The sequence below is a fragment of the Chaetodon trifascialis genome, chromosome 17 (genome assembly GCF_039877785.1).
Source record: "Chaetodon trifascialis isolate fChaTrf1 chromosome 17, fChaTrf1.hap1, whole genome shotgun sequence".
In the NCBI taxonomy this organism is placed as follows: domain Eukaryota; kingdom Metazoa; phylum Chordata; class Actinopteri; order Chaetodontiformes; family Chaetodontidae; genus Chaetodon; species Chaetodon trifascialis.
This window is the reverse complement of record NC_092072.1, coordinates 19,871,575-19,894,253: the sequence shown is the minus strand read 5'-3', so window position 1 is coordinate 19,894,253 and position 22,679 is coordinate 19,871,575. Positions and strand designations below refer to the sequence as shown.

Here is a 22,679-nt window from a genome sequence, read left to right as displayed (position 1 = left end):
CTTTTGGAAGGTTGAGCGTTCATCTGGATACTTTTACCACAATGATTGCAAACATGAATCCTATAAATGTGGAGGATGACCATTAGGAAACTGATTAAATGAGTATATTAGCTGTAAGTGAGGTTCGGCTTATATTTAACCAATTTCTAAAATTTCACTTGAAAGTGAAACAAAGCTTCTCACCAAAATGGAGTCTAACACACATTTATCAAATGACTTCTACTTTGACTAGACCAGTGTTTCTCAAGTCCTCAGGCTCCACTGCCCTGCATGTTTTAGATGTTTCTGTCCTCCAACACACCTGATTCAAATGATCGGCTCGTCATCAAGCTCTGCAGTGGTCTGATAACGAGCCTCTCATTTGAATCAGGTGTGTTGGAGCAGGAAACATTTAAAACATGCAGGGGAGGGGGGCCCGAGGACCGCAATTGAGAAACACTGGATTAGACCACAGTATAGGCATCACCTGTGAGAGTGATCACATGAGGAATCATGTACAGGGCAGGTATGACCAATCAGACAGCAGGATTTGTCTGCCTCACAGTCCACTCTTTAAAAAATGACTTGCGCATTTTCTCAGTGATCTGTTATTCTGCAGAAACAGATGCATGATTTTCTTTTTTCAAAGGATCACTTTATCTGTGTGAAATCATTATTATCCAGTAGTCATTAGCAGGTTCAAATAACAGTTATTTAATGTACTGCATACATCAAATAACAGTTATTTAATGTACTGCATACATCAAATAACAGTTATTTAATGTACTGCATACACTGACGAAAGGACAGACATTTGGCTGCAATGGGCAAAAAACTAGTACAAGCAGGAAAGTCTGACATGACTGTCAGCAATGTCAGTGCTACAGTAGCTTTATTCATATTTGTCCCCATTGCTAATCCAATGTGTAATTCAATAATGTAACATCCTATCAAATGTGTGTCTGAGCTAACAAAGCTGAAGAAAGCCGCATCTAAAATTTGTGAGTCAAACCCCTAATATGAGTTCTACATAAGGCTTCACTTTATGACCAATAATTTGTTGTAACGTCACTCCATAACATGAAGCAGCAGGCTGATTTCTGTGAGATAGAAAGTAAAACAGTAACACTGGGTTAACATGCATGCACCCTTCCTTGTGTGAAGTCAAGCAGTTTGACTGCTGGACTCTGCCACAATCAATGAAAACTACTACACAGAGAGAATTACTAAATGTAAATACATTAGATGGTTATTGCTGAACAAATGCTGACTATGAATAATATCATAACCAGTTTCATGAACAATTTAAGGATTATAACTTTGTATTACAAACATTTTAAGTCAAAATAAATGTAATATTATCACACCTCATGCAGCTCCCTCTGGAGATGCAAAAGATTTTACACTACTTTCTTTTGACATACTATCTGCAGTAGTTTCTTTTAGTAGATTCTCACTATTAACTTTCTTTTAAATCACCATTCAGACATATTTATATACAATACTTCACTCTTTGCGGACGGTACTCTTATGGTACTGACTTGTGTGAATGCAGTGATCGGCAGCTCATCTGAACCCTGAGGACAATCAGCATGCTGCTACCAATGAGCGAAAGACACGCTTTCTCACTCAGACCACACTGGATATCATGCGCCTCTGCTAAATGCTACTTCACTGAAGGCCAGTTTGCTTACAAGTCTTTTCTGCCTGTGTGACCGTCCACAGCTAACTGGACTGGCCTGTCGGGATGGTGAGAGGCTGTCACCATCGCTGTGGCGACCACTGGAAACATACATTAGCTTATGCTGCCTAGCAAGTCCTCCTTATGTGTGAAATTGCTCATGTAGTTCAAAAACGCTCCTCGGACATCTGTTTCATCAGGACAGCAGCGTTTTTACAAAGACTGACTTGCTGATTACAGAGTGCAGGTCACCATGTTTGAATTGTGGGCTGTGAGGTATATTATCACATCACAGGCCGTTCATGTGGAGAATTTACTCTACATGAGTGGATGGACACCGGTGGAGGCTTGGATTTTTACCTGCAAGAGTTCTGACATCCTACGATTCAAACCTCTTCTAAAGAAACAGTTTCTGGGTCAGTTTTCAGTCATTTTCTTGTGTAAAGTTTCTTCTGTAAATGACTCCCTTCCTCTTTCTGACTATGTCCATTGTTTGTGTCCGGCTGTGTTCAAGGAGATTCACAAAGCCCGGCGGGAAGAGGAGAAGAGACAGTGTTGCATTAGCCTGCCAAGCTAACAGTCAGTAACAGATGAAGTAAAGAAAATGAATAGATTTGAGTCAGTTTGGGGTCTTAAATTTGGTAGCACCAGTCATATCTAGTCAGGCTTGGACAGGCTTTGACCATTGCAGAACTCTACTATGTGCTGGGTTGGATTTTGTCTTGAAATTTGATCCTGACGCATTCATCATAACATTGGAGTTCCTTGAAATTTGCCAGAAATGTGTCTGAAAGGAAGAAACATGGGAAACATGCAATATCAGAGTTGCCTCTACGCTTGACAGCAATCTACAGTTAATAATCACACTGAAAAATGAAGACATGCTGTCAGCCATCAGCTGTTATGATGTATCAGGAATTTGATCAGTGTGCTGAAATTTCGCTGGCAGACGGTATGAAATGCGAGGATTCTGCCACAGATTGGGAGCCATTGCAGTAGACCGACTTCCAGTAGTTCCATTAACTGCGAGGGAGGTGAAGCCAGAGGTCTGATGGGATTGCGGATGGGTGGGGCGGCTGTATGACTGTGCAGGGGTTGAGGGCACGGAGGCGGCAGAGTCTGCTCAGCTGAGAGCAATGTCTCACCAAGGTACCAGAATTTCTTCATTAACGAAGACACACAGACATCAGAGGGACGGGGTTGGGGTTTTTGGGTGGACGAGGGGGCGGTCTGCAAACACACCTCCCCGCCGCTGCGCTGACTCGCTGTTCCAGACTTGACAACTTGTTTTTTGGCAGCGGCCCCCTCGTAAATCACCCACAAGGCCTAGCACAATGTGACTCACCATCATAATCGTAGCGTTTGTGGAGGCCGCTTCGCCCTTCTGCCTTCTTCCATGAGGCTGCTCGGTGGCTTATTCCTGGAAGTGGAGGAGGGATACGTGAGGGGATACCAGGACAAAGATGGGACAAGGGGTTGCACCTTCTTCATCAGCCAGATTTAGATTTTCACTGTGCCCCAGTGGATGAAAACACAGCTTCAGTCCCTGTTTGTATCTCCGTTCTGTCTTTCAGCCATTGGTATTCTTTTAAGTAATTAATTAACTTCATTTTTCACAAAAACAGATGGAAAATTGTTTTACGGTTACAATAAAAGCAACAGTGACCCAACCCAACATCTGCGTGTGTTCTTTAGAGTCCTCGTCCTCCACACCTGGGTGCTGAGCACACTCTGTAAAGCGTATTTGGAACACACACTTCCAGGGGTGGAGAGGAGGCCAGTGTGCAAAGTCAAACTCCAATTGTCAATTAGTGAAGGCCAACACAGGCTGCAGGCTGGGGTGTGCAGAGCAGATCAGCCATCTTGGAGGACAAAGGCTTCAGTCAGCTCAGGGTCCTCAAATCAACACACATACACACACACACATGCAACCACAAGGGAGGGCAGAGATGGCTCTGGGCCCAGCAGGACCTGTTTATCACTCCAGACTGAGCAAAGACCATCAGCAAACATCCTCACCACCAAGTCTGGACAACTGCTCATAAACAGGCACTTACACACACATGCACACACACCCGCACACACACGAAGATGAAACACAAGGGCTCAGTGACTCTCTTATTTTTGACTTTTGTTGTTTACTGAACACAGCGAAGTCATTCAACTTCAAACTCCAATTCAGTGGCTATAATGAAAAGTACTTCAGAGCAACTCACCTTATGACATAGACACACCAGAGCTACGAAGAAGTGATGAGCCAAAATGACTGACAAATACTGGTGACTACATACACACAGTATGTACAGTACTGTGTGTGTACATTCATATATGTAAATGGTAAAAATGAATAACTCATGCATTGCTCTTCTAAATACAATGATATCCTGAGAGAAATCCTTTCTTCTCCCTCCTCAGCATTCATGTTTTCTTCACACCATTTTTTTAAATCCTTATAGGATTATGGATTTACATCTACTGCGGAGGTCATACGACTCTTTTTACCTCCCTGCAACTGGATGTTGATGACCTCAAAAGATGAAACCCAGATTAAAAGCATCATCAGGTGCAAAAAAAATGCCAAAACAGCTAGACTACTTTAAAACAGCTTAAACTATAGGATCAAAGATATCACCTCCCTTATTGCAGCCAGTTCAGTCAGATATTCAGATGTGTTATGCTAGATGGGGTGCAATGAAATTTGGTACAGACGTTTATGTTCCCCTCAGGATGAACTGTAATAAAATTGCTCATACCTTAACTTTTAATGTCACACCATAATCAGGTCAAAAGCTTCTATTTTATGCCCATCAGCCTCAGCTGTACTTAGTGTTTAGTAAAATGTGCTAACACGCATGCTAACCCGCTGCTATAAGATGGTGAACATGGTGGACATTATACCTGCTGGACATCATCATGTTAGCATTGTCACTTGTGCATGTTAGCATGCTAATGATAGCATTTAGCTCGGAGCACCACTGTGTCTAAGTAATCCACAGCTTCATAACAATAACAAGGGATCAACTGACTGTTGAATGAATATTATCGCCTGACTCTGCAGTTCTAGAAGACATTTTAGCTTCTTTTAGCGCATTGTTTTGGGTTTCTGACCCTCTGCTCCAGTCCCATCAGCACAACAGTTGTTGCCTAAAAGGAGAGTGACAATTTACATTCATCAGGTGATCAGAGACACAACTCCAAATAATGCTAATGTTGCTTTGTGTCAGCTGGATGTGTTGTTTGTCACCACAACATGCAGTGATAGTTTGTCTGAACTTTTGTTTTCAGCTATTTTCACCCTTTTTTTTTCTCGCTTCCCTCAAGTGCTAAAAAATGAATAATGCTGCATTAACGATCATAATTCACTGCTTATCAGTAACAGAAAAACAGCAGTAGAAAAGTACATTTATTGAAGCACTGTTCCAAATTACAGTTTGTCTTGTACTTTGCTGTATTCCATTTTCATGCTACTGTTGTACTGTATGTTACTTTGTACTGCTGAGTCACTATTGTTCAGAGGGAAAGTTAATTTGCTAATTAAGATTGTACACACAAAACATATGATTGGTATTTAAAATATTCTGCAAGTTCATATATTAAACCTGTCAATGGCCAGCTCAACCAACTACGACACTAAAATGCAGCTTAAACATCAATCTACCTGTAAAAATGATAGAAATGTATGTTAATAATATAACACATTGCTCTGGGAGTGCTTATATGTTTGAAACTTTTACATATTATGTACTTTACTTCAGTATAACTCTGAATACAAATAATTGCAATGTGAGTAAGAGTTCTGCATTCCACTGCTACAAAGCATTTGTATAGTGTATCCTATTGGCCCAACATATCTCATTAATGCTGTGGCAACACTTCTATATTCTTCTATGATGACAAAGTAACGCCCTTCTCGCCTGAATGAATATTCATAATCTGAAGTGAAGGTGGTGTTCCACAGAAATCCACATCTCAACTTGACAGTTTAACCAAAGACAGCTCCTGTATTTTGTTCAAGCTAACGGAGATAAATTCCTCCGTTTAGAAAGGCAGTAAAGTGGAGTTTTTCAGAGATGTCAGCGTTTCATGAGGGGACCTTTGCTCCGCTGCGATCGGCCCCGCCAGCTGCAGGTCACATTGCTGCTTCATTACTGTTTGCCTGTGGCCCTGTGACCCTCCGGCCTTCATTTGCACCTCCATGAGGACCACTCCATCACCGTTCAGGGGCCGAGCCTCTGTGGGCCTGACACACACATCACATCACTGACATCATGTGTGCACGGCCAAGCCACTGGCCTCCAGTATGAGCTGGAGCTGAATCTACCATAAAGTACTTTAACTGTATATGTGAACTTTTTTTCAAATACATTTAAGGGTCAGTTACTTCTTATGAAGAATTTTAAAATCTTATATGAATTTTTCCTTGAAATATCCTTTCTTCATCTCACTTATGCGCATTTGTTCTCTATTCATAAGAGGACATAGAATGAATTTGTGCCACAATCATTGTTGTCATGATAAGAAGGTGGTTAAAGTTATGTTGTGCAAATAAAAGGTGGACAAACTGATGTTGATTTGTTTGGTTTCCTTCTACTAATTCAAAGCTGTGTTAGCATTTTGGGTCCGTATTCAGTACCTTTGACTTTCCTCACATGCAGATCTGAATGTGTTCGCTGTATGTCGCACCACAACGCAGATTGTAACAAAAGGGTGCCAGTGATGGAAAAGTACCCTGATAGATTTCGTAAACTGGACACTTCTCCATCACCTCCTCATTTCAATTACATGTCAGAGAAGCCACATTCACTTAGCGTAGCTGTGCAGACACTGTTATTTAAAGAAAGCTCATATCGCGGGGCTTAAAGTCTGGTGGCTGAGGTTTGATGCTGCACGGCAGTCACTTACACCTCACGATTAAACCCACGGGTTCAAAATGAGAAATGTTATTTTAAGTTGCCTGCTGTATGACCCTTGATGTTTTTCTTATCAATTAAACCACAGTGGCCCTTGTTTGCCCTTTGACCTTACAGATAATAGGGCTTTACTGTTGATGCGCATGGTGTTTTGTTCTTCCTCTTTTCGTCCTGTGTATTAAAACTTATGTTTTGAAAGACACACACACTTATTGTAGTGCTCAAAGCTGAGAAACAAGTACTAGGTGTGCACCAAAAGAGGCAAAATGAAACCCATGTTTGAGAAAACAAACACTTTTAATTTATTATTAAATGACATAAATAAAACAATGAGTTCAAATACAAATACATATTTATATACAGGTGTTTGAGCAGGGGGGTCTTTATACCTGACAAAACCCTGCGAGGATGCAGAAGGCACTTGTGACTCTCAGACTGATCTTGGAACATTCATTGCAACCAGAAAAGGCACATTTATATGGAAAACACTGGACATTAATTTATTCTATTTACACACATATACACATTTATGTTAGCAGAACCATTTCTTTCATCTCATATATTCAATAAAAACAAAAATATCAAGGATTGTTCAGATGAGTTCGGTTGTGTAGAGCTTTTAAAAAAGGTGTGATAAAAATGTTATAAATGTGTATCAAGCATGTTGGGAATTACTAAGAGCAAAGAAGGAGTTCCGACCATGCAGCTTTTCTGAGGCTTAAAATTCTACTGTAATATTGTCCAACATGGAAGGAGATGATTGTCTTTGAAGTTGTGTCTTTGCACGTCAGCTTTGTTCAGCATGACTCTAACTAACTTTACACCTCTTTAAAATTAGACAATCTGGAATGAATACTCTAAGCTTTTTTCACAAATAGGAGCCAATGGGGATCCTTGCAGGTCTTGTGACGTTGCCACATCTCCTCCAGGATCTTTTATTTATGGGTTAAGTCCTGCTCCTATAGCCTCCGGCCTTCAGAGATGTTGAAATCTTTAGCTGATGCTCAGTAGCTCTGAGCCACAGGCGCCCAGGATGCGGTCAGCCTGGCGATGGAGCTCTCGAACTGGGCCTCCCCAACGCTGACCTCGCTCAGGCTGGGGTCGTACATGGAGGAGGGCGAGGAGACGGGCAGCGAGGAGGTCAGGCCCGTGTAGGAGGAGCCCCTCAGGAACTGGGAGGTCAAACCTCCAGGTATGGAGCCTGAGGCCGAGCCTGAAGGGGTGAGGGTGGTGCCAGCTACGGACCATAGGCTGGGGTATTGACTGTGGATGAGAGGGGCAAAAGTTATGATTATGGTGAAGCTTCCAGTATGGCCGCATCATGGATCATTGGGTCATACCAGACCATGGAGTGTGCCCAGTAATGTTTCCACAAACTGCCCCTTACACACAGATAACCACAAAAATCAAGGGGTTTACCTGGAATTAGATGTGGAGTTGGTGGTGTGGGACAGAGTCCCCATGCCTGTGGAATTGGGGATCTGAAGAGCAGACCAGCTGTCATGAGTGGGCAGAGTCCCTGAAGTGTTGTCCATGTAGTTATCTGAAAATGAGGTACAGACTACAATTTAATTCCAATTCTCCCATTTATTGTGATTCCTGAGATATACACAGACACATATAGAGGATGTGATGGGGTCTTACTTGTGCTAGAGGTGCGGTGTGGGTAGTGGCTGGGATATGGGGCCGCTCTGTGGCTCCGCAGGCTGGAGTAGCGCTCGCAGTAGGAGCCGGAGGAGTGGCCCGCTGTGCCACTGAACTGAGGAGGGCTGCTGCTGGGGCAGATAGGACTCTGGCCCGGGAGGAACCAACCTCCAACTGTGGAATTACAAACAAATTAAGTTATAGAGCATACCACAGGTGTCTGCGTGAGAATACAGAAAGCAGTAACCACAATCCTAACCCTTCCTCTTATGAAGCAACAGAGAACTTTTTCTGATTGTTCAGAAATGTAGCAGTAAATGAAACTCACGCTGAGAGTAGCCAGACTGTTGGCTGTCTGCACTGTGATCGGGGACTTCTTTATGGTCACTCCTGCAATCAAAACCAATATTAGATGCTATACAACAAGAAACCCAACTTGATCATTTGAGGAAACGTCAGGTTTGAGCCTTTACCTTTCTTTGGCATCCAGGAAGGCTTTAGCAAAGGGGTTGTGCTTTATCTTCAGAGCAGTAATCTGTGAAGACATGGCAACTGTGAGCATTTCTATCCACATTCAAGACAATTTAATAGAGTTTCATAAAGGACATATGATCCAAGCACAGCTGACCTCTTCATTCTGGTAAGCAGTGACAGCGATGAACTGTGTTTCGGGGAAAGACTGGCTGCTGATCATCTTCTGGATACCGCCAACCTTCACGATGTGTATCCTCGGCTCGTATTTGTGCAGAGAGTTCAGCATGATCTGTGGGGAAATTCCAGTTCATATTACTCTTGATTATTATAACGAACCACAGGACTACTATTTCACCCAGTCAGTTCACTACTGCCCCCAGATCAAGTGACAGTAAAGTGACTTAAAATCAGTGATATCATGAGGAAATCACAACAGTTAATTCAATTAAGTGTCTTTCTCTTGATACTAATGATCCACACCAGATTTTTAAATCTGACAATCCTGAATCTGATTATCTAAATATGGAGATATCTTCCAGTTTGTTTTTGATCCTGTAGACTAAATGTGGCACAGCTGAAACAATGCAGACATTAATAAATGATATTCTTCGCATCAGTCCTCCTCACCTGTCCGCCCCCGTTCAGTTTGTTGGAGAGTTTCACTTTGCTGAAGGAGACGGGCGCTTTCATCCAGTGCGCTCCGAAGTTGGGGGAGTCTGGGTGGATGTAGACGCAGCTGGGGCTCTGAGGCTCCGGTTTGCCACCGGGGACCCACTCCCCATTCACGTACTTCCACCGGTTGTTGTCCGCGGCCACGAAATCCAGCAGCACCGAGTACATGGCGTTGGGGTCCAGGCCGCTGACGCTGGCCCTCAACACTGGAAACATCCTCCTGGAAAACAAGGATGGAGTTGGTAAGAATTTGTTTAGATTGCGAGTGCATTTTGAGAAAGCTGATACAAAACAAATATATTTTAACGTTGATTGTAGCTTGAGTTTCATTCGTTTCTAAAAATAAAAAATAAAAATAAAAATAATTCCCATGGCCTCTTAGACTTGAAGAGCAGCACTTTTGACAGTGTGAGCCCGCTGGATATCAAATTAAGCCCTGCTTTGCACCTTAACCAAAATTAGAGCATTTTAATGAACTAACTTACTCTCCTCACACTGAAAACCCCCGTGCGTAAAAACGCTCACATCAGCGCGGCCTGTGCGCAGACAGCGCCGCGGCCTCCCAACGGACCTACCTTCCAGTTTTGGTGACAATCATTTCGTTGGTTAACTCTTTGAACTTGATCCATAAGTCTGCATCATCCAGCGTCAGTTTAATATCCCTCTCGGACGCGTCTCCCTTCTCGCTGCCCTTCTGGAACTCGCTCTCCACGGCGCTGAGCAGATGCTCCAGGCGCTGGTCAGGGTTGGAGGAAGTCATATTTCCCGGCAGTGGAGACAGACCTAAATCCAAGACGTCTGAGTGGAAGGGTCAGTGGCTCTGAGACGGGGACAGAAGGCCCAAGTGATACTGGCCTCTGTGGCTGAAGGCCTCATCATTTAAGGGCTCCCAGAGACCTCATGGGGTCGCGGGGCGTGGTTTGTGCGCTTACATCTCGCCTCTCTGACCGGGTTCAACGTCTCCAAACGCCGCCCCCACGTCAGAGTGAACCTCTCCCTGCAATATAACAAATTTTTACAAATTATTAAATCGACTTCTACCTTTTAAGATGTATTGTGTTTCCCTCAACCAAACTCAATTAAAAAAAAACTTATATTTTTACAGCTTTTACAAACGTTAAAAGAACAGGTTTGCTGCTGAAAATGTTCTTTAAAGGAGGTTTGGGATTTGCAGTTTGATACCTAAAAATCTGTTAAATCTATTGCAGTTGATGTCCTACATATTCAAAGCTGTGCCTTCAAACAAAAGAAGGGAAGCGAGGGAAGAGCTGTGCCTTTGAACTCAGTTGTATATTTGCAAATAGTGCTAATCTTTTGTTGTCTCAAATCCACATGGGAGAGAGCTTGTGTTTACTGAGTATGGGCCATTAGGGCAGACTCTGTGTTCCTGTTGTGCCAAAGTGTGGACGGCCCACAAGTGATGCCTGGATTTGCATAATGGGCCTGCAGGACTCCCTCTGAGGCTGTGATATTAAATATTTCAGCCAGTTGGAGGCTGGGAGCTCGGCAGAGGCTGTTTCTTCTCATTTGAATAAAAATGTGAATTTACTAGACCAGAAGTTGAGGAAATATCTCACTGTCTTCTGTCGTTTACCCCCCCCCCCCCCCCCCCCCCCCCATCAGAGAGCTGGTAAATCTAAAGTATGATATACACAGCTATAAAGCACTAAATGGGGGCATTTGATGAGTATTTTTTTTTCATTTTGATACATTTGGTACATTTTGTTACTCATTTTAGCATTTTCACATCGTGATGCTGCCACTTTTTGAAGGTCTGAACTCTTCTTCCACCACTGCTGACCTCCCCTTGCTTCTGCTCTCCAGTCAAGTAAAGTGACAAACTAAGTCTAATCAAGTGATGAAGGTCAATCCAAGTCTGGGTCACTTCACTTCAGTGTTTCCATTCTTCTGCTGTCACATCCACTACGTACTATTATTTGTTATTATAATAGTATTACTCTCATGATATCTATTATAATAGATACATATTATATATTATATCTATTACTTTCATTGATAGCTCCACCTCCATCTGCTTTAACATTAAAGTGCATCTTACATATTAATGCATTTATCACACCAATCCAATAAAATATGTATATAGTAATATAATTTAATATAGCTCTAACATGTGTTGCTTATACTTGAGCTGTTCAGCTTTGTTACAGTGCATCTCTCAGATAATCCAGTGGCTTCTTTATTGGTTTAGTTTCAGAAGTTGCATCATTTTCTCAACCCGGATTGAAACACCTAATTCTCCATTGATCTGACACACTCAAACTTGGAAATACACGGTGTTCACTGGACAGGACAGCATGTGAATACGTCCTCCTCCGCTGTGTATTAATACTGAGCTCCCAGCACTCCTCATTACAATGCTAACATTGTCCCCTCTGATCCTGAGAAAGGTTTCAGTGTTTCACATCCGAGCCTCCTTGTTTTTTTCCCGTCGCCTCTGATTCCACTGTCTGTGATGTACTTGGAATTGAGTGAGGGCTGTGGAGCGTGACTCCGCTTTACTACACCACTTCCTCCAGTTCTACAGAGGCCATAAATGTAAAGGGGTTCTCTCACACCTTTCCATCCCATATCATTCAGCAGCCTCTTCCTTTTCCCCCGTGTGTGTGTGTGTGTGTGTGTGTGTGTGTGTGTGTGTGTGTGTGTGTGTGTGTGTGTGTGTGTGTTTTAATTTTGGAGGCTGAGAGAAAGACACAGGGAGTGTTAAAAAGCGGCTGCATACAGGACCTAACCCCCACATACCAGGCCTGTAGGCTTTGCTAACCCCGACACTCAGGAAGCTGCCTCATAACTCCAAACTCAGGTTTAATTCAGCAGTCATGCCTCTCAGTCAGTCAGCAATGAGTCGTTTGTAGCTGCAGCAACAAAACAATTGTCAGAATTATTAAAGCACAAAACATCCTCGCAGTTTGACTGACAGGTCGAGTCCGAACTGAGGCAAAGGAGGAGCATGTCAAGCCCACGCGGTGAGCGAATGTCTGCTCTGAAATATGAAGTTTACTTGAAAAGCCACCGATGGTTTCCCACAGCCTTTCTCCTCAAACACACACTGCTGCTGCCCAGCGAGCCGAGGGTTAACCGACGCAGGCCCTGCTCTGGCATCGGCACACACTCACCTAGGTGAGAAATATTGCAGAGGTCTGGTGCTTCACAAAGGGACAGTTATAACGATGCATATTTTCCAGAGGACTTCGCTGGCCTAAATAAGTAAACACAAGGAAGGTGGATGAGTCAGTCCTGGGAAGAAAACACACACACACACACACACACACACACACACACACACACACACACACAGTCTTTTTTTTATGATTATGACATAAGTTGGTTACTGTGCAAAACAACACAGTAACACGAGCTCCAACGTTACTGATAAGCAGCAAAAATAAGTCTAAAGTGGATTTAATACTTGTAACTGATCTTAAAGATCATGCAGCTCTGTGATGCATCAGATATACAAAATGTCATATATGTGAAATGTGTTATCTGTTTGTTATTAGTGTGTAACTCACTGTTGCTGCTGTCAGAATCACCATTTACACCCCTCAGAAATATAGGACCAGACAGCAAAAAGGACTGTCTTTATGTTTTTATACTCAATTATGGATATATTCTGTAATTCTTTTCATTGAAATTCTTGTAGAAAAACACTATTTTTTTAATTTGTTTTGGTCAGAACAGTCTTGAAAAAGAGATTTTTTTTTATTTTGCAGAGGCTTTCCTGCTCAAATGAACAATGAATAAATGATCATATTGAAAAAAGATTATGTGCATCTATAAAAAAAATCTTCCCTAACACTATTCCTGTTCAGCTTTTTTCGATGAAATAAATCTTTTTCTGTCTCCTCAGGTTTTATTTACTCAGTTTCAAGCCATATGTGATCATTATTCCATCACAGAGAGGTATGGAAGAAGTACTCAGATTCTTGAGTACATAACTTTTTCTAACCAGAGGCAATTAGAGAATAACAGCACCGTCTACAGTATCTCTCATCTCCCGACAGCTTAGATTCAGCTGCTTTAAAGATGCCATAGACGACCAGACTGAGCTGAAATGTTGTGTAACAGTAGCACAAATACAGATGAGCCGTGAAGTCCAAACCAATCCAGAAATACAATATCTGTTATATCTTAAGATAGTTAATATTAGCCACAATAAGCTACTGGTTGCTCCAGCCCAAGCAGCAAAGCTCCTCAGTGAATTTAATGGAGTGTGGGTCCGTTTTACATTGTAAGAAGAGCAATGTGTTATTTTTTTCTTTCAAAAGTTAGTGTTGCTGTAACTAAAAGTAAGTACATAAGTATTAAAAATAAAAGTAAGATATAATGCTATTCAATATACTATCATACTACTGGATTGTTGTTGCTGATGCATTAAGGTGGAAGAAGCATTTCTATAAAGTACTGTGGCACTCAGATAAATTCAGTGCAGTTAATTTTTGTACCTTTAATGTATAAAGTAGAATAAACTGGAAATATTCAAGTAAAGTACAAGTGCATTACATTGGTACTTAGGTGTACTACTTGCTAAATGTAGAGTTGATCACTGAGGGTGTTTGTTATGTCTCTGAGCTTTCTCTCAGAGACACTCTGTGTTGTGTTTCATTGTCGCTCTGTTGTTCTAACTGCAGCATTGTGTGCATGTAGAAGAAGTCCCCAACACACACACACACACACACACACACACACACACACACACACACACACACACACACACACAGCCCCAGCCCTCTCTGATGTGGATTGAGACCTGAGCTTCGTCTGACACTTTTGCGTTTCCACTTCAAGTTCAGGAAATCTAAACTTTCCTCTTCTAATCACCCGTCCCTTTGAAAGGGATAAAAAGAATTAGTGGGGACAGTAATTGCCCCCCCTCAACCCCCACCGGCCCTCATCTAGGTGCCCCACAGTGGACCTTGGGACCTTTGGCATGCTAATGATAGGAGACTCAGCTTTGACACTAGCGGGACTGACGCAGCCACTTGTGGAGAAGGAGAGCTGCTGAGGAGACCCCAGGGAGGTCCGTCTGCCAGGCCGCCATCAAGATGTGTCAGTTCATAAAACTAACTATAAAAGCACAACTTCTGCATGTTTCATTATAAATCTGAAGCAGGGCATTGCTGATAGGAATGAATAAATGTTGAAGGACTGTAGAACTTTAAAACATTCAGGAAATAATGATAAATGAGAGAACTTTGAAAACTCTGTCTATTGGCTGTATAATATTATAGAGACACAGAATAATAATAATAATATATAGACACAGAGTTAAATCTAAACCTCTGTCCTCAGGTGAGACATTTCATTTTGTTTAGTACAACCACAGTGTGAGTCTAAAGCTTCTTTAGACTTCAGACTGTTTCTTTATTGATCCCAATTTGGGAAATGATTTTGTTGCAGCAGCATACATACAGACAAACACAGAATGAATACAACAATTGTTTAAAAAGTAACAAAAAAGTAACACAAAATATAAACAAGAACTAAGTATAACTAAATATATAGTTATATGTATTATAATATATAATACATTTTACATAATATTATAATAATATAATAAAACAGTACAGTATAACTAAGTATATAAACAAGTATTTACAGCAAAAAAAAAAATGCAGTTTCAGATGATAAATAAATGTAAACAGTAGACCGTATGTGCAATACTGCAGTAGTGCAGATAATATGTAAAGTATTGGGGTTTGTAAGGTTGGTGGATTAACTGTTTAAGTTGCTATTGTACAGTGTGATGGCTCGTGGCAGGAATGATTTCCTGATGCGGTCCTTGTGACTTAATTCCTTCTTCATGTGAAGAAAACACTGGCTTGATTTATCTTGGATGAAATTAAATTTGCTCACATTAGAACAGATTCGATCAAAGTTCACTGCTTCTCTGTGAGGGAAAACACTGTATTCACTGTTGATCTTAGAAAAAAAATTCACTTTCAAAAAATAAGGGATTGGAATGTAATTATATACTAAAACAATGCACTCAGAGGGACATTTTTGCTTAATTAGTAAAGTAACTAACCATTAAGTAAAGCTGTCAGATACATGCAGTGCTGTAGAAAGAACAGTTTCCTCTGACATGTCCTGGAGTCGAAACAGGAGGCAGCATCAAATGAAAATAGAAAGTAAATTACAAGTACCTTAAAACTGTACTTGAGTGGGACATGAGTTAATATACTTAATTACTTTCCACCACCGAGGAGCCAGGTGGAGTTTACTGAAGCAGCTAAAAACGGACGTGTAGTTAAAAAGAGAGCAAGAGCTGGACAACAAACTATGTACGTACAGGTGAGATCTTTACAATGTACTGCACAGGCTCAGAGTACACACAGTGCAAAGAATGCCTGAGTAAATACTACATGGATAATGAGTCACTCTGTGTACAGAGGACGGTCAGTGTGTCTCTTCCAGGTACATGTACAGTATATGTCCCTCCTTCATGCTGTATTAAATCTCTGCTTGTTGTTTTACTAATCTGGGCTGTTGGTTTTGTGTATTGACTGTATTGAGTGTGTAATGTGCATATTAAGAAAAAAAATAAACCAAAATAAAGAAAACGTTGAAGAAATCAATATACTAAGACACAAGTGTAAACTCTTGATTTTTTTTCTTTAATGATTTGATGAAGAAAACTCCCTCAATTATACAGCCACAGCTTGACAGACAGTGCCAGTGATATATTTGATTCACATACATAATCATCCATACAGCACTAGACGCAGACATAGAGCTGTGGGAAGCCTTCTCATTCATTGGACGGTGAAGGTGTACTTCACGCACATTTCCTTCCTTGCAGGTCTGTTTTTGCCTGTTTCTGTGTTTTTTCCACTGTGATCGGCATTGCCTGATGTAAATATGAGCAGCTGAGGTCAGTAGACACCAGTGTGTGAGAAAACACAGTTAAATCTCCCTGCAGCAGCCCTCAGCTGTGTGCACATGCACCCACTCACACACATATTAACAGTCAACCCTGCGGAGTGAGATCACACTTCAGCCCATCTCCATCTGACGTGAAGAGGGATCGACTTGGGCTGTGCTGAGAAGCTGTGAAAGACATTAGCAAATATTAGCAGATATTCATCATGACTTCGGGGTGGATCATCATAACCGGGCCCCGCTGTCTGCTCGGGAAGACTTTTTATAACCGGGACGCTCTCTCTCCGCTCTGACCTGGGTGGCTGAGTTTTTTAGTGGGAGGCTTGAATGGGCAGGGGGGAGATCAAAAGGAGCGAGGCCAGTTTCCACTGACAAACAGTAAGTGTTAAAGCCTGAGGATCAATGATAGGTGCAGCCAGGAACATTATTTACCCAGAGTCAGAGGACGTGTGACTTCAGAGCTCATCACCCTCTTCCTCCGACGGCACTTCCTCTCTCTATAAATGCACAATTAAAATGAGATGTTCACACAACAGGCCGTCACCTTCTGATGCATGACCAATGAGCTATCAGCACCTTACTTGCTTCTCACATAATAAATTAATAATGACACAATTATATGGAAGGCTAATAATAGCATCTTATATGCAGGGTATGGGCAAACCTGGAAATGTCAGTGAGAAAGAAATAAAGTGCTAAAAAGCTGAAGGTTATGAACAAAAAGTACGTTATTTTCTACAGGTGTCATTGTTAGATGTTGTCATTGCAGCCATAATCCACAAAGTTTGTCGCTGCCTGTGGTTTCCAAGAGTCACAAAATAAATCTGCAGAGTCACCAGAGGATTAACAGGGTTGGAAAAGAGGCTTTGCCAAAATTGAGGGTTTTGTCCTCTAATCGTTCTCTTTTATCCTTTAATTTCGCTTTTTCTTCAGAATTACTGCCTGAAAAATCAAAGAAAACAAAGAAAAGACACTTTTCTGTGCTTCATGCTCATACTGAGCTTGAAAAATCTGTCCTCGAGTACTACGCCACATAGAAACTCTCTAAATATCTTTCTGAATAACGTCAAATAAAATTTGTTGAAGATGTGAAAAACATCATACTCAAGTGTTTTCATGCCTCCTTCGATAATCTATCATGCATTGATGGAACCTTCAACTTTTAGCCTTATGGTCATAAATAAGTGAATAAAATAAATAAACAAAGTTGGAGCAACCAAAAATAATCAGAATACAAGAGATAGTTATTGAGTTTGTAGTTGCCACAGAGCAAAAATGAAACAAAGACAGAAACATAAGATTAAGTAGCAGCAAAGACAGAAAAACAAGAACTCTGACGTCAGTGGGATCCAACAGGCTGGTTATTCCATGGACCCTCCGGTCCTTCAGTCCTGTGGTACCACGGCTGCTGTCTGTTGATGCTAAATATAAAAAGTCTTGAAACCATTGTTCTTAACAAGTTAAAGTTCTAGATTTGATATTTTCAGTCCTTTCACTAACATACACACTGTTGGGTGGTTTGGTATATATGAGTTGAATTTAGTCCATTCTCAGTGAATGTGCACTGAAGCTTTCAGGTTTCCACTCAAGTTGCATTTTGGACCATGACTGGGGACCAAACTAATTGTGGTGTCAATCCTGCTGGTACACCCACCTGTTAAACTGAGATTTAAGCTGAGCGCAGAGAAGTGTTAGCCCTTCACCAGCTGAATGTCGAACCAAACTCAATACAGACGTCGTTCTGCACAGTGAAGATCAACCATCCAAGTGAGGTATCAATAAGCAGAGTGGACGGGGGCAGTGTGTGTTTGTTCTTCTGCACAAGCCCCTCTTAAACAGGAGGTGAGTGAGATTATAAATGAATTAAATTGATTGAAATATGGAAATACATACGTATGTATATATTTAGCATTGAAAGCCTTAAAGGGCCAGTTCACCCAAACTCAACTTCCCACTTCAAATGTCACTTTTGCACTTCTCTCAGCAGCAAAAATGAAATTCCATTCAACCCCAGTGTATTTGTTGTTGTGGCCATAACTCCCAGGATGCTGCTGCAAACTACAGCACTCCTTTACCCACGAAGCTCTGCTTTCCTTCTGTATCTGCATCTGTACTGATTCCTTGCTGCTCCTTTTCAAACATGTCAGCCCCTTTCGGCATCACTTGTAAGGCTACACTCATTTCCTGCTTCTACTGTGAGGAAGAAACGCTGCCAGTGAGCCCTGGCAGGCAGCTATGCCTCTCCGGGTGTCCAGGGGCCCCAGAGAGGCAGCCAGCGTCTGCCTGCAGAGTCTGGAGGCCAGGCAGGACTATAGGAAAGGGGGGGGCTCTGCACCATAAACTGGAGGGGGGTAAACAAAGGGGCCGGGCTGCTTTTACTGCCTTCCCACGCCAGGCAGCAGCAGCAGCTGACTGGAAAGTGTTACCTGGAATATGCCGAGTCGCCCCCTCCACCAGCAGACAGCCAATCTGAATGCAGGCGCAGTGGCCCAGGTGTACAAACAGCAAACAGTGGGGCCACATCAAAGGGTCTCATTAAAAGACAATAGATGCAGCCCTCCTCCTCATCTCCCCTGCCTCCCCCCCAAGTCCTGCCAGAGCTTTTAACACAGCACGCACCGCATCCCTCTGAGGCCAGCACACTGCCCCCTTCTGTCCAGTGCGATGGTGAGAGGGAGCCGCTGCAGCTCTATCCAGGATCCAGTCAGAGTATGGCAAAAACAGGCAGGAGGAGGGAAACACTGTGTCTGGAACATCAGTGTGTGAAATAAATGTCACTGCAAACGTAAAGGTAGCGACACTCTTTATTAATGTGTGTGGTGAATTATTACTAAAGCCCTGGTTCTGTTTAAAGTGTGTCATCTGACATTTTTTTAAGTTCATCTCATCAACATTTATTTAACATCTCAATGCAGTTATAATGAGACCAGGCATAACACTGGTTTCTACTACCATGGACTTTATAAATCTGGTTGTATTGTATAATTTTCTATTTGTTAACAGATCTCATGAAAGGAACAAGCCTGGTGTTATTCCTATTCATTTAGTACAAATCACCTATACTTTAAATAAAGCTTACTGCACCATTTTCCAACTCACACTGCAATACTGTACTAATTTGTACTTCTTCATCATTCACTGTATCCATCGCTTCCTAGTCATTTTCATACAATATGAACATCAGTTAGCAGACTCGTGACACTGGCATGTAATCAATCACAGATTGATATAACAAGTCTGCATTAGTCTCTGTGTTACAGTACTGCAGTGAGGGAGTGCAGGCTCTTCATTTCATCAGTCATCTCCGTGATTTACAATGCATGAAAGTCAATGGCTGCTTGGAACAGTGGAAGAAATGTGTCCAGGAATCGTAAATGGTCATAAAAAAAGGTCAAATATCGCACTGATATGGTCCTTCAGACATGGAGCGTGGATGGTGTGTGTTATGTTCATTTTCATTCAGCTTTTATCAACTATCAGTTATCACCATGTCATTACTGATGCCAGATTTCAACATGGTTTTGTTTGTTTTGGGGGAAAGTGGGGGATAGAATGTAGAATTTCCTCTCCCTAATTTAAAGGTATATTTTTCAAACTTTTTGTCATTGATCTTCATCTGTTTGTTTCTCACATTTGAAAGCCAGCTGTAGTTTGCTTAAGGGCATTCTGGAAAAATAAATCTTCCTCACAGTGAAACTACCAGCTTCGATATGGAATAAACACTAATAAAGCAATGAAGCTCAAGCTCAGTCCTTTCATTTTGTTCCTTATTATGACCTATGAGCATCACTCCCAGCTGTCAGTGCAGAGACGTGACAGATGTGCAGTTGATGGTAATGATACAGGAAGTTAACACCTTTGAAATAAAGTTACTGTTATTATTAGAATTTCTCTCAGAGCAGTCAGTGATCATTACAGGAAAATTACTTCAAGGTTGAAAAAAATCGATTACAGCACTATATCTGCCTCGCACTTCCTCATCCTCATATCAACATCGCTGAGAGGCCATCTCTGGCGTCTACTCTGAATTTGAAATTGGGTCGCTTAAGTCACCGGGGAAGCTCTCGGGATTACTTGCACAAGCGTTTCTGCATCAGTCAGGAGATGTGAAATGCAGGCAGATGCCATCGCTCATCCCTGGAAAAAGATAAAAACACGCACACACACATTCTGAAGCAGCACCCTACAGGCCTGCGCTGCACCGTCAGATGTGAGCTGTCCTGGGAAAAGCCTATCTGGACTCCACAGACAGCAGCAGCCTCCAGCTTTGATGGGGAAGCCTCTTTGTAGTTGGCCTGGAGATGGCTTGTTAGTCAGTAAAAGTGAGGGCTAAATGGCTCCCTAACAGGAAGCAGTTTACACGGTGACGCTCAACCTGCCTGTGGCCCTCTATTGTCCCGAGCCCCATGTCCCACTTCATTACCATTTCCATAAGAAAGGAACAGTAATTGCCCCTTTTCTTCTGCTGCCCCTTCATCTTGGAGTGTCTCCTCTTTTTTTCTTACCCCCCTTCCTTCTTCTCCTCTTCAGTCCCTCTCTATCTATCTGTCCTCTGAGAAGTCCATGCAAACTGGAAAATACTTCATTTGATACATTCTAGAAGCTGCAAGTAAGAATTGTGCATAGATTAACTTAGGATGTAGAAACCAAACTTCTTTTTTTAAACACTGTTTCTCCACTTTTTAAAGTACATGTTGACTTTCTTAGAAGCAGAGGGAGGGACTGAAGCATGCCTACACACAAGAACATTTTCAGTGTCCCACTACCCACCAAAAGGCCCTAAACAGTCCAAAGCATCAGAGCAGTATTTGCACTGGAGAGAGCCTGAGACTGCCCTGACCTTTGACCTGACCTTAGATGGAGGACGTGTCTGCTTGGGCAACTGACCTGGCAGTACAGATAATCTCTGTCTCTCTTAGTTATTTGTTTCTTTACATATCTTATTTCATTATTTGTTTTTCTATTCCATGTCTATGTCTTTCATAGTGTTTTTATATTTTACACATTCTGCATTCGTTGTGTTCTTTGTATGATTTCTAGCTGTGATTTTAGCACTGCTGAAACACACACGATTGCTCATTTATTTCTCCTTAAATTTATACTTATTTCTACTCTGTAACTGCCATTTATGCATTTATGAATTTTTACATGTATTCTATAGTGCTACTGAATTCTTTCGAACCATTATACAGGCAGATGGAAATAACCCTGTTTGCTATAGTATTTCCAAAACATGAGCTTTTCATTAGCTGGGAATAAAAGCCTTGCTTTCAGCTTTGCATATGGATGTAATGTATGTTTCAGCTAATCCAGCTGGTTTTAAAATGCTTTATTTCACTTAATAAATCAGAGAATTTTAAGGAAAACTTAATCCTTTAATTTATCAGAAATAAGTCGCCAAATTTGGAGATGCATGATTTTCTTTGCACTGTGATGAATAAAAAGCATATTTTTCTCTGTGTGGTTTTGTCTGTAAAGTAAATGCATGCATAAGTCATTTTATGGGAGTGCTTTCCTGCTAATGATTTTTGATTCTGAGAATTAAGCACCTACTGCAGTGTACAGAACACATTATACATTTGTCTGAATTATTATTATCTGTCTCCAATAAAATATGAGGAAACATTAATGGTTCCTGTGGGGAGCCGGATCACTGCTGCAAATAGTTCAATCAAGAAAAATAGACCATGAATAAGAATAAAACAAATTGCAGCTTTCAGCAAACACACTCAACAGACATCTTAAACAGCTGTATATGTTAAGTACCAGTAATGGATGAAATATGTAAGAATATTTATCATTCTAAAAAGGAGCAGACACAAGACCTTCATGTGGATTTTGAGATAAATACACACACCTAGCAAAACAGAGCCACGTCAGAAAGGTGTCTGGAATCAACAGTTGACAAGAAGGGCCAGAGAGGATACACACTCTCTCACACTTTCACACTGTGCCCCATCACAGGCCTCCTTCGCCTCACTTTGAACTTCCAAGGTGACAAGAGGTGCATGCAGCGACAACAGAAGAAATCTATGCGGAGAGAACGATCAGCAGCCTCGGTGTGTCAGTAATCCTATCAGCAGCAGCGTGAGTACATGCAAACAACTAAAGTCAAACATGTTCCTTCACACACACGCTTGGCGGGATACCTGGATCCCACTGATCCCTCCACAGCAGAGGCCGCTCCATCATTTCAAAGGTTACAGTCGCATATGCAGGTTATACATGGATTTATATATCATTTATGTGGCTGTCAGTGGCTTGAGGTGTTCTTCCACCCAGATAAGGACAAATGTCAGGCACAAACACTCCTGTCTCCTCAGTTTCCTGAGGCCCTCCATGGGAAGGCTGCAGGTAGAGCTGCTGTCAAGGGAAGGGGAGGGCCACAGGACCCCCTTGGTGAGCTGAGCTGTTTTAAT

At 41.8% G+C, this 22,679-nt stretch overlaps 1 protein-coding gene across 1 annotated transcript; it reads right to left on the bottom strand.

Annotated features, from left to right (window-relative positions):
• Window positions 1-7,574: 7,574 nt before the first annotated feature.
• Window positions 7,575-10,120, bottom strand: tbxta (T-box transcription factor Ta). The gene is made up of 8 exons (XM_070985125.1): window positions 9,936-10,120; window positions 9,316-9,580; window positions 8,843-8,977; window positions 8,688-8,749; window positions 8,543-8,604; window positions 8,215-8,388; window positions 7,990-8,113; window positions 7,575-7,833 (listed from the first exon to the last, which is right to left on the bottom strand). The coding sequence occupies exons 1-8, from the start codon at window positions 10,118-10,120 to the stop codon at window positions 7,575-7,577; spliced, it is 1,266 nt and encodes a 421-aa protein (XP_070841226.1).
• Window positions 10,121-22,679: the final 12,559 nt, after the last annotated feature.

What these genes read in the sequence shown, in the direction of transcription:
- tbxta (XM_070985125.1), bottom strand. Translation starts at nt 10,120, where the DNA reads ATGACTTCCTCCAACCCTGACCAGCGCCTGGAGCATCTGCTCAGCGCC. An exon ending in ATTGTCACCAAAACTGGAAG is followed by an intron (nt 9,581 to 9,935) that starts GTAGGTCCGTTG and finishes CTTGTTTTCCAG; the next exon opens with GAGGATGTTTCCAGTGTTGA. An exon ending in AACTCCACATCTAATTCCAG is followed by an intron (nt 7,834 to 7,989) that starts GTAAACCCCTTG and finishes TCTCATCCACAG; the next exon opens with TCAATACCCCAGCCTATGGT.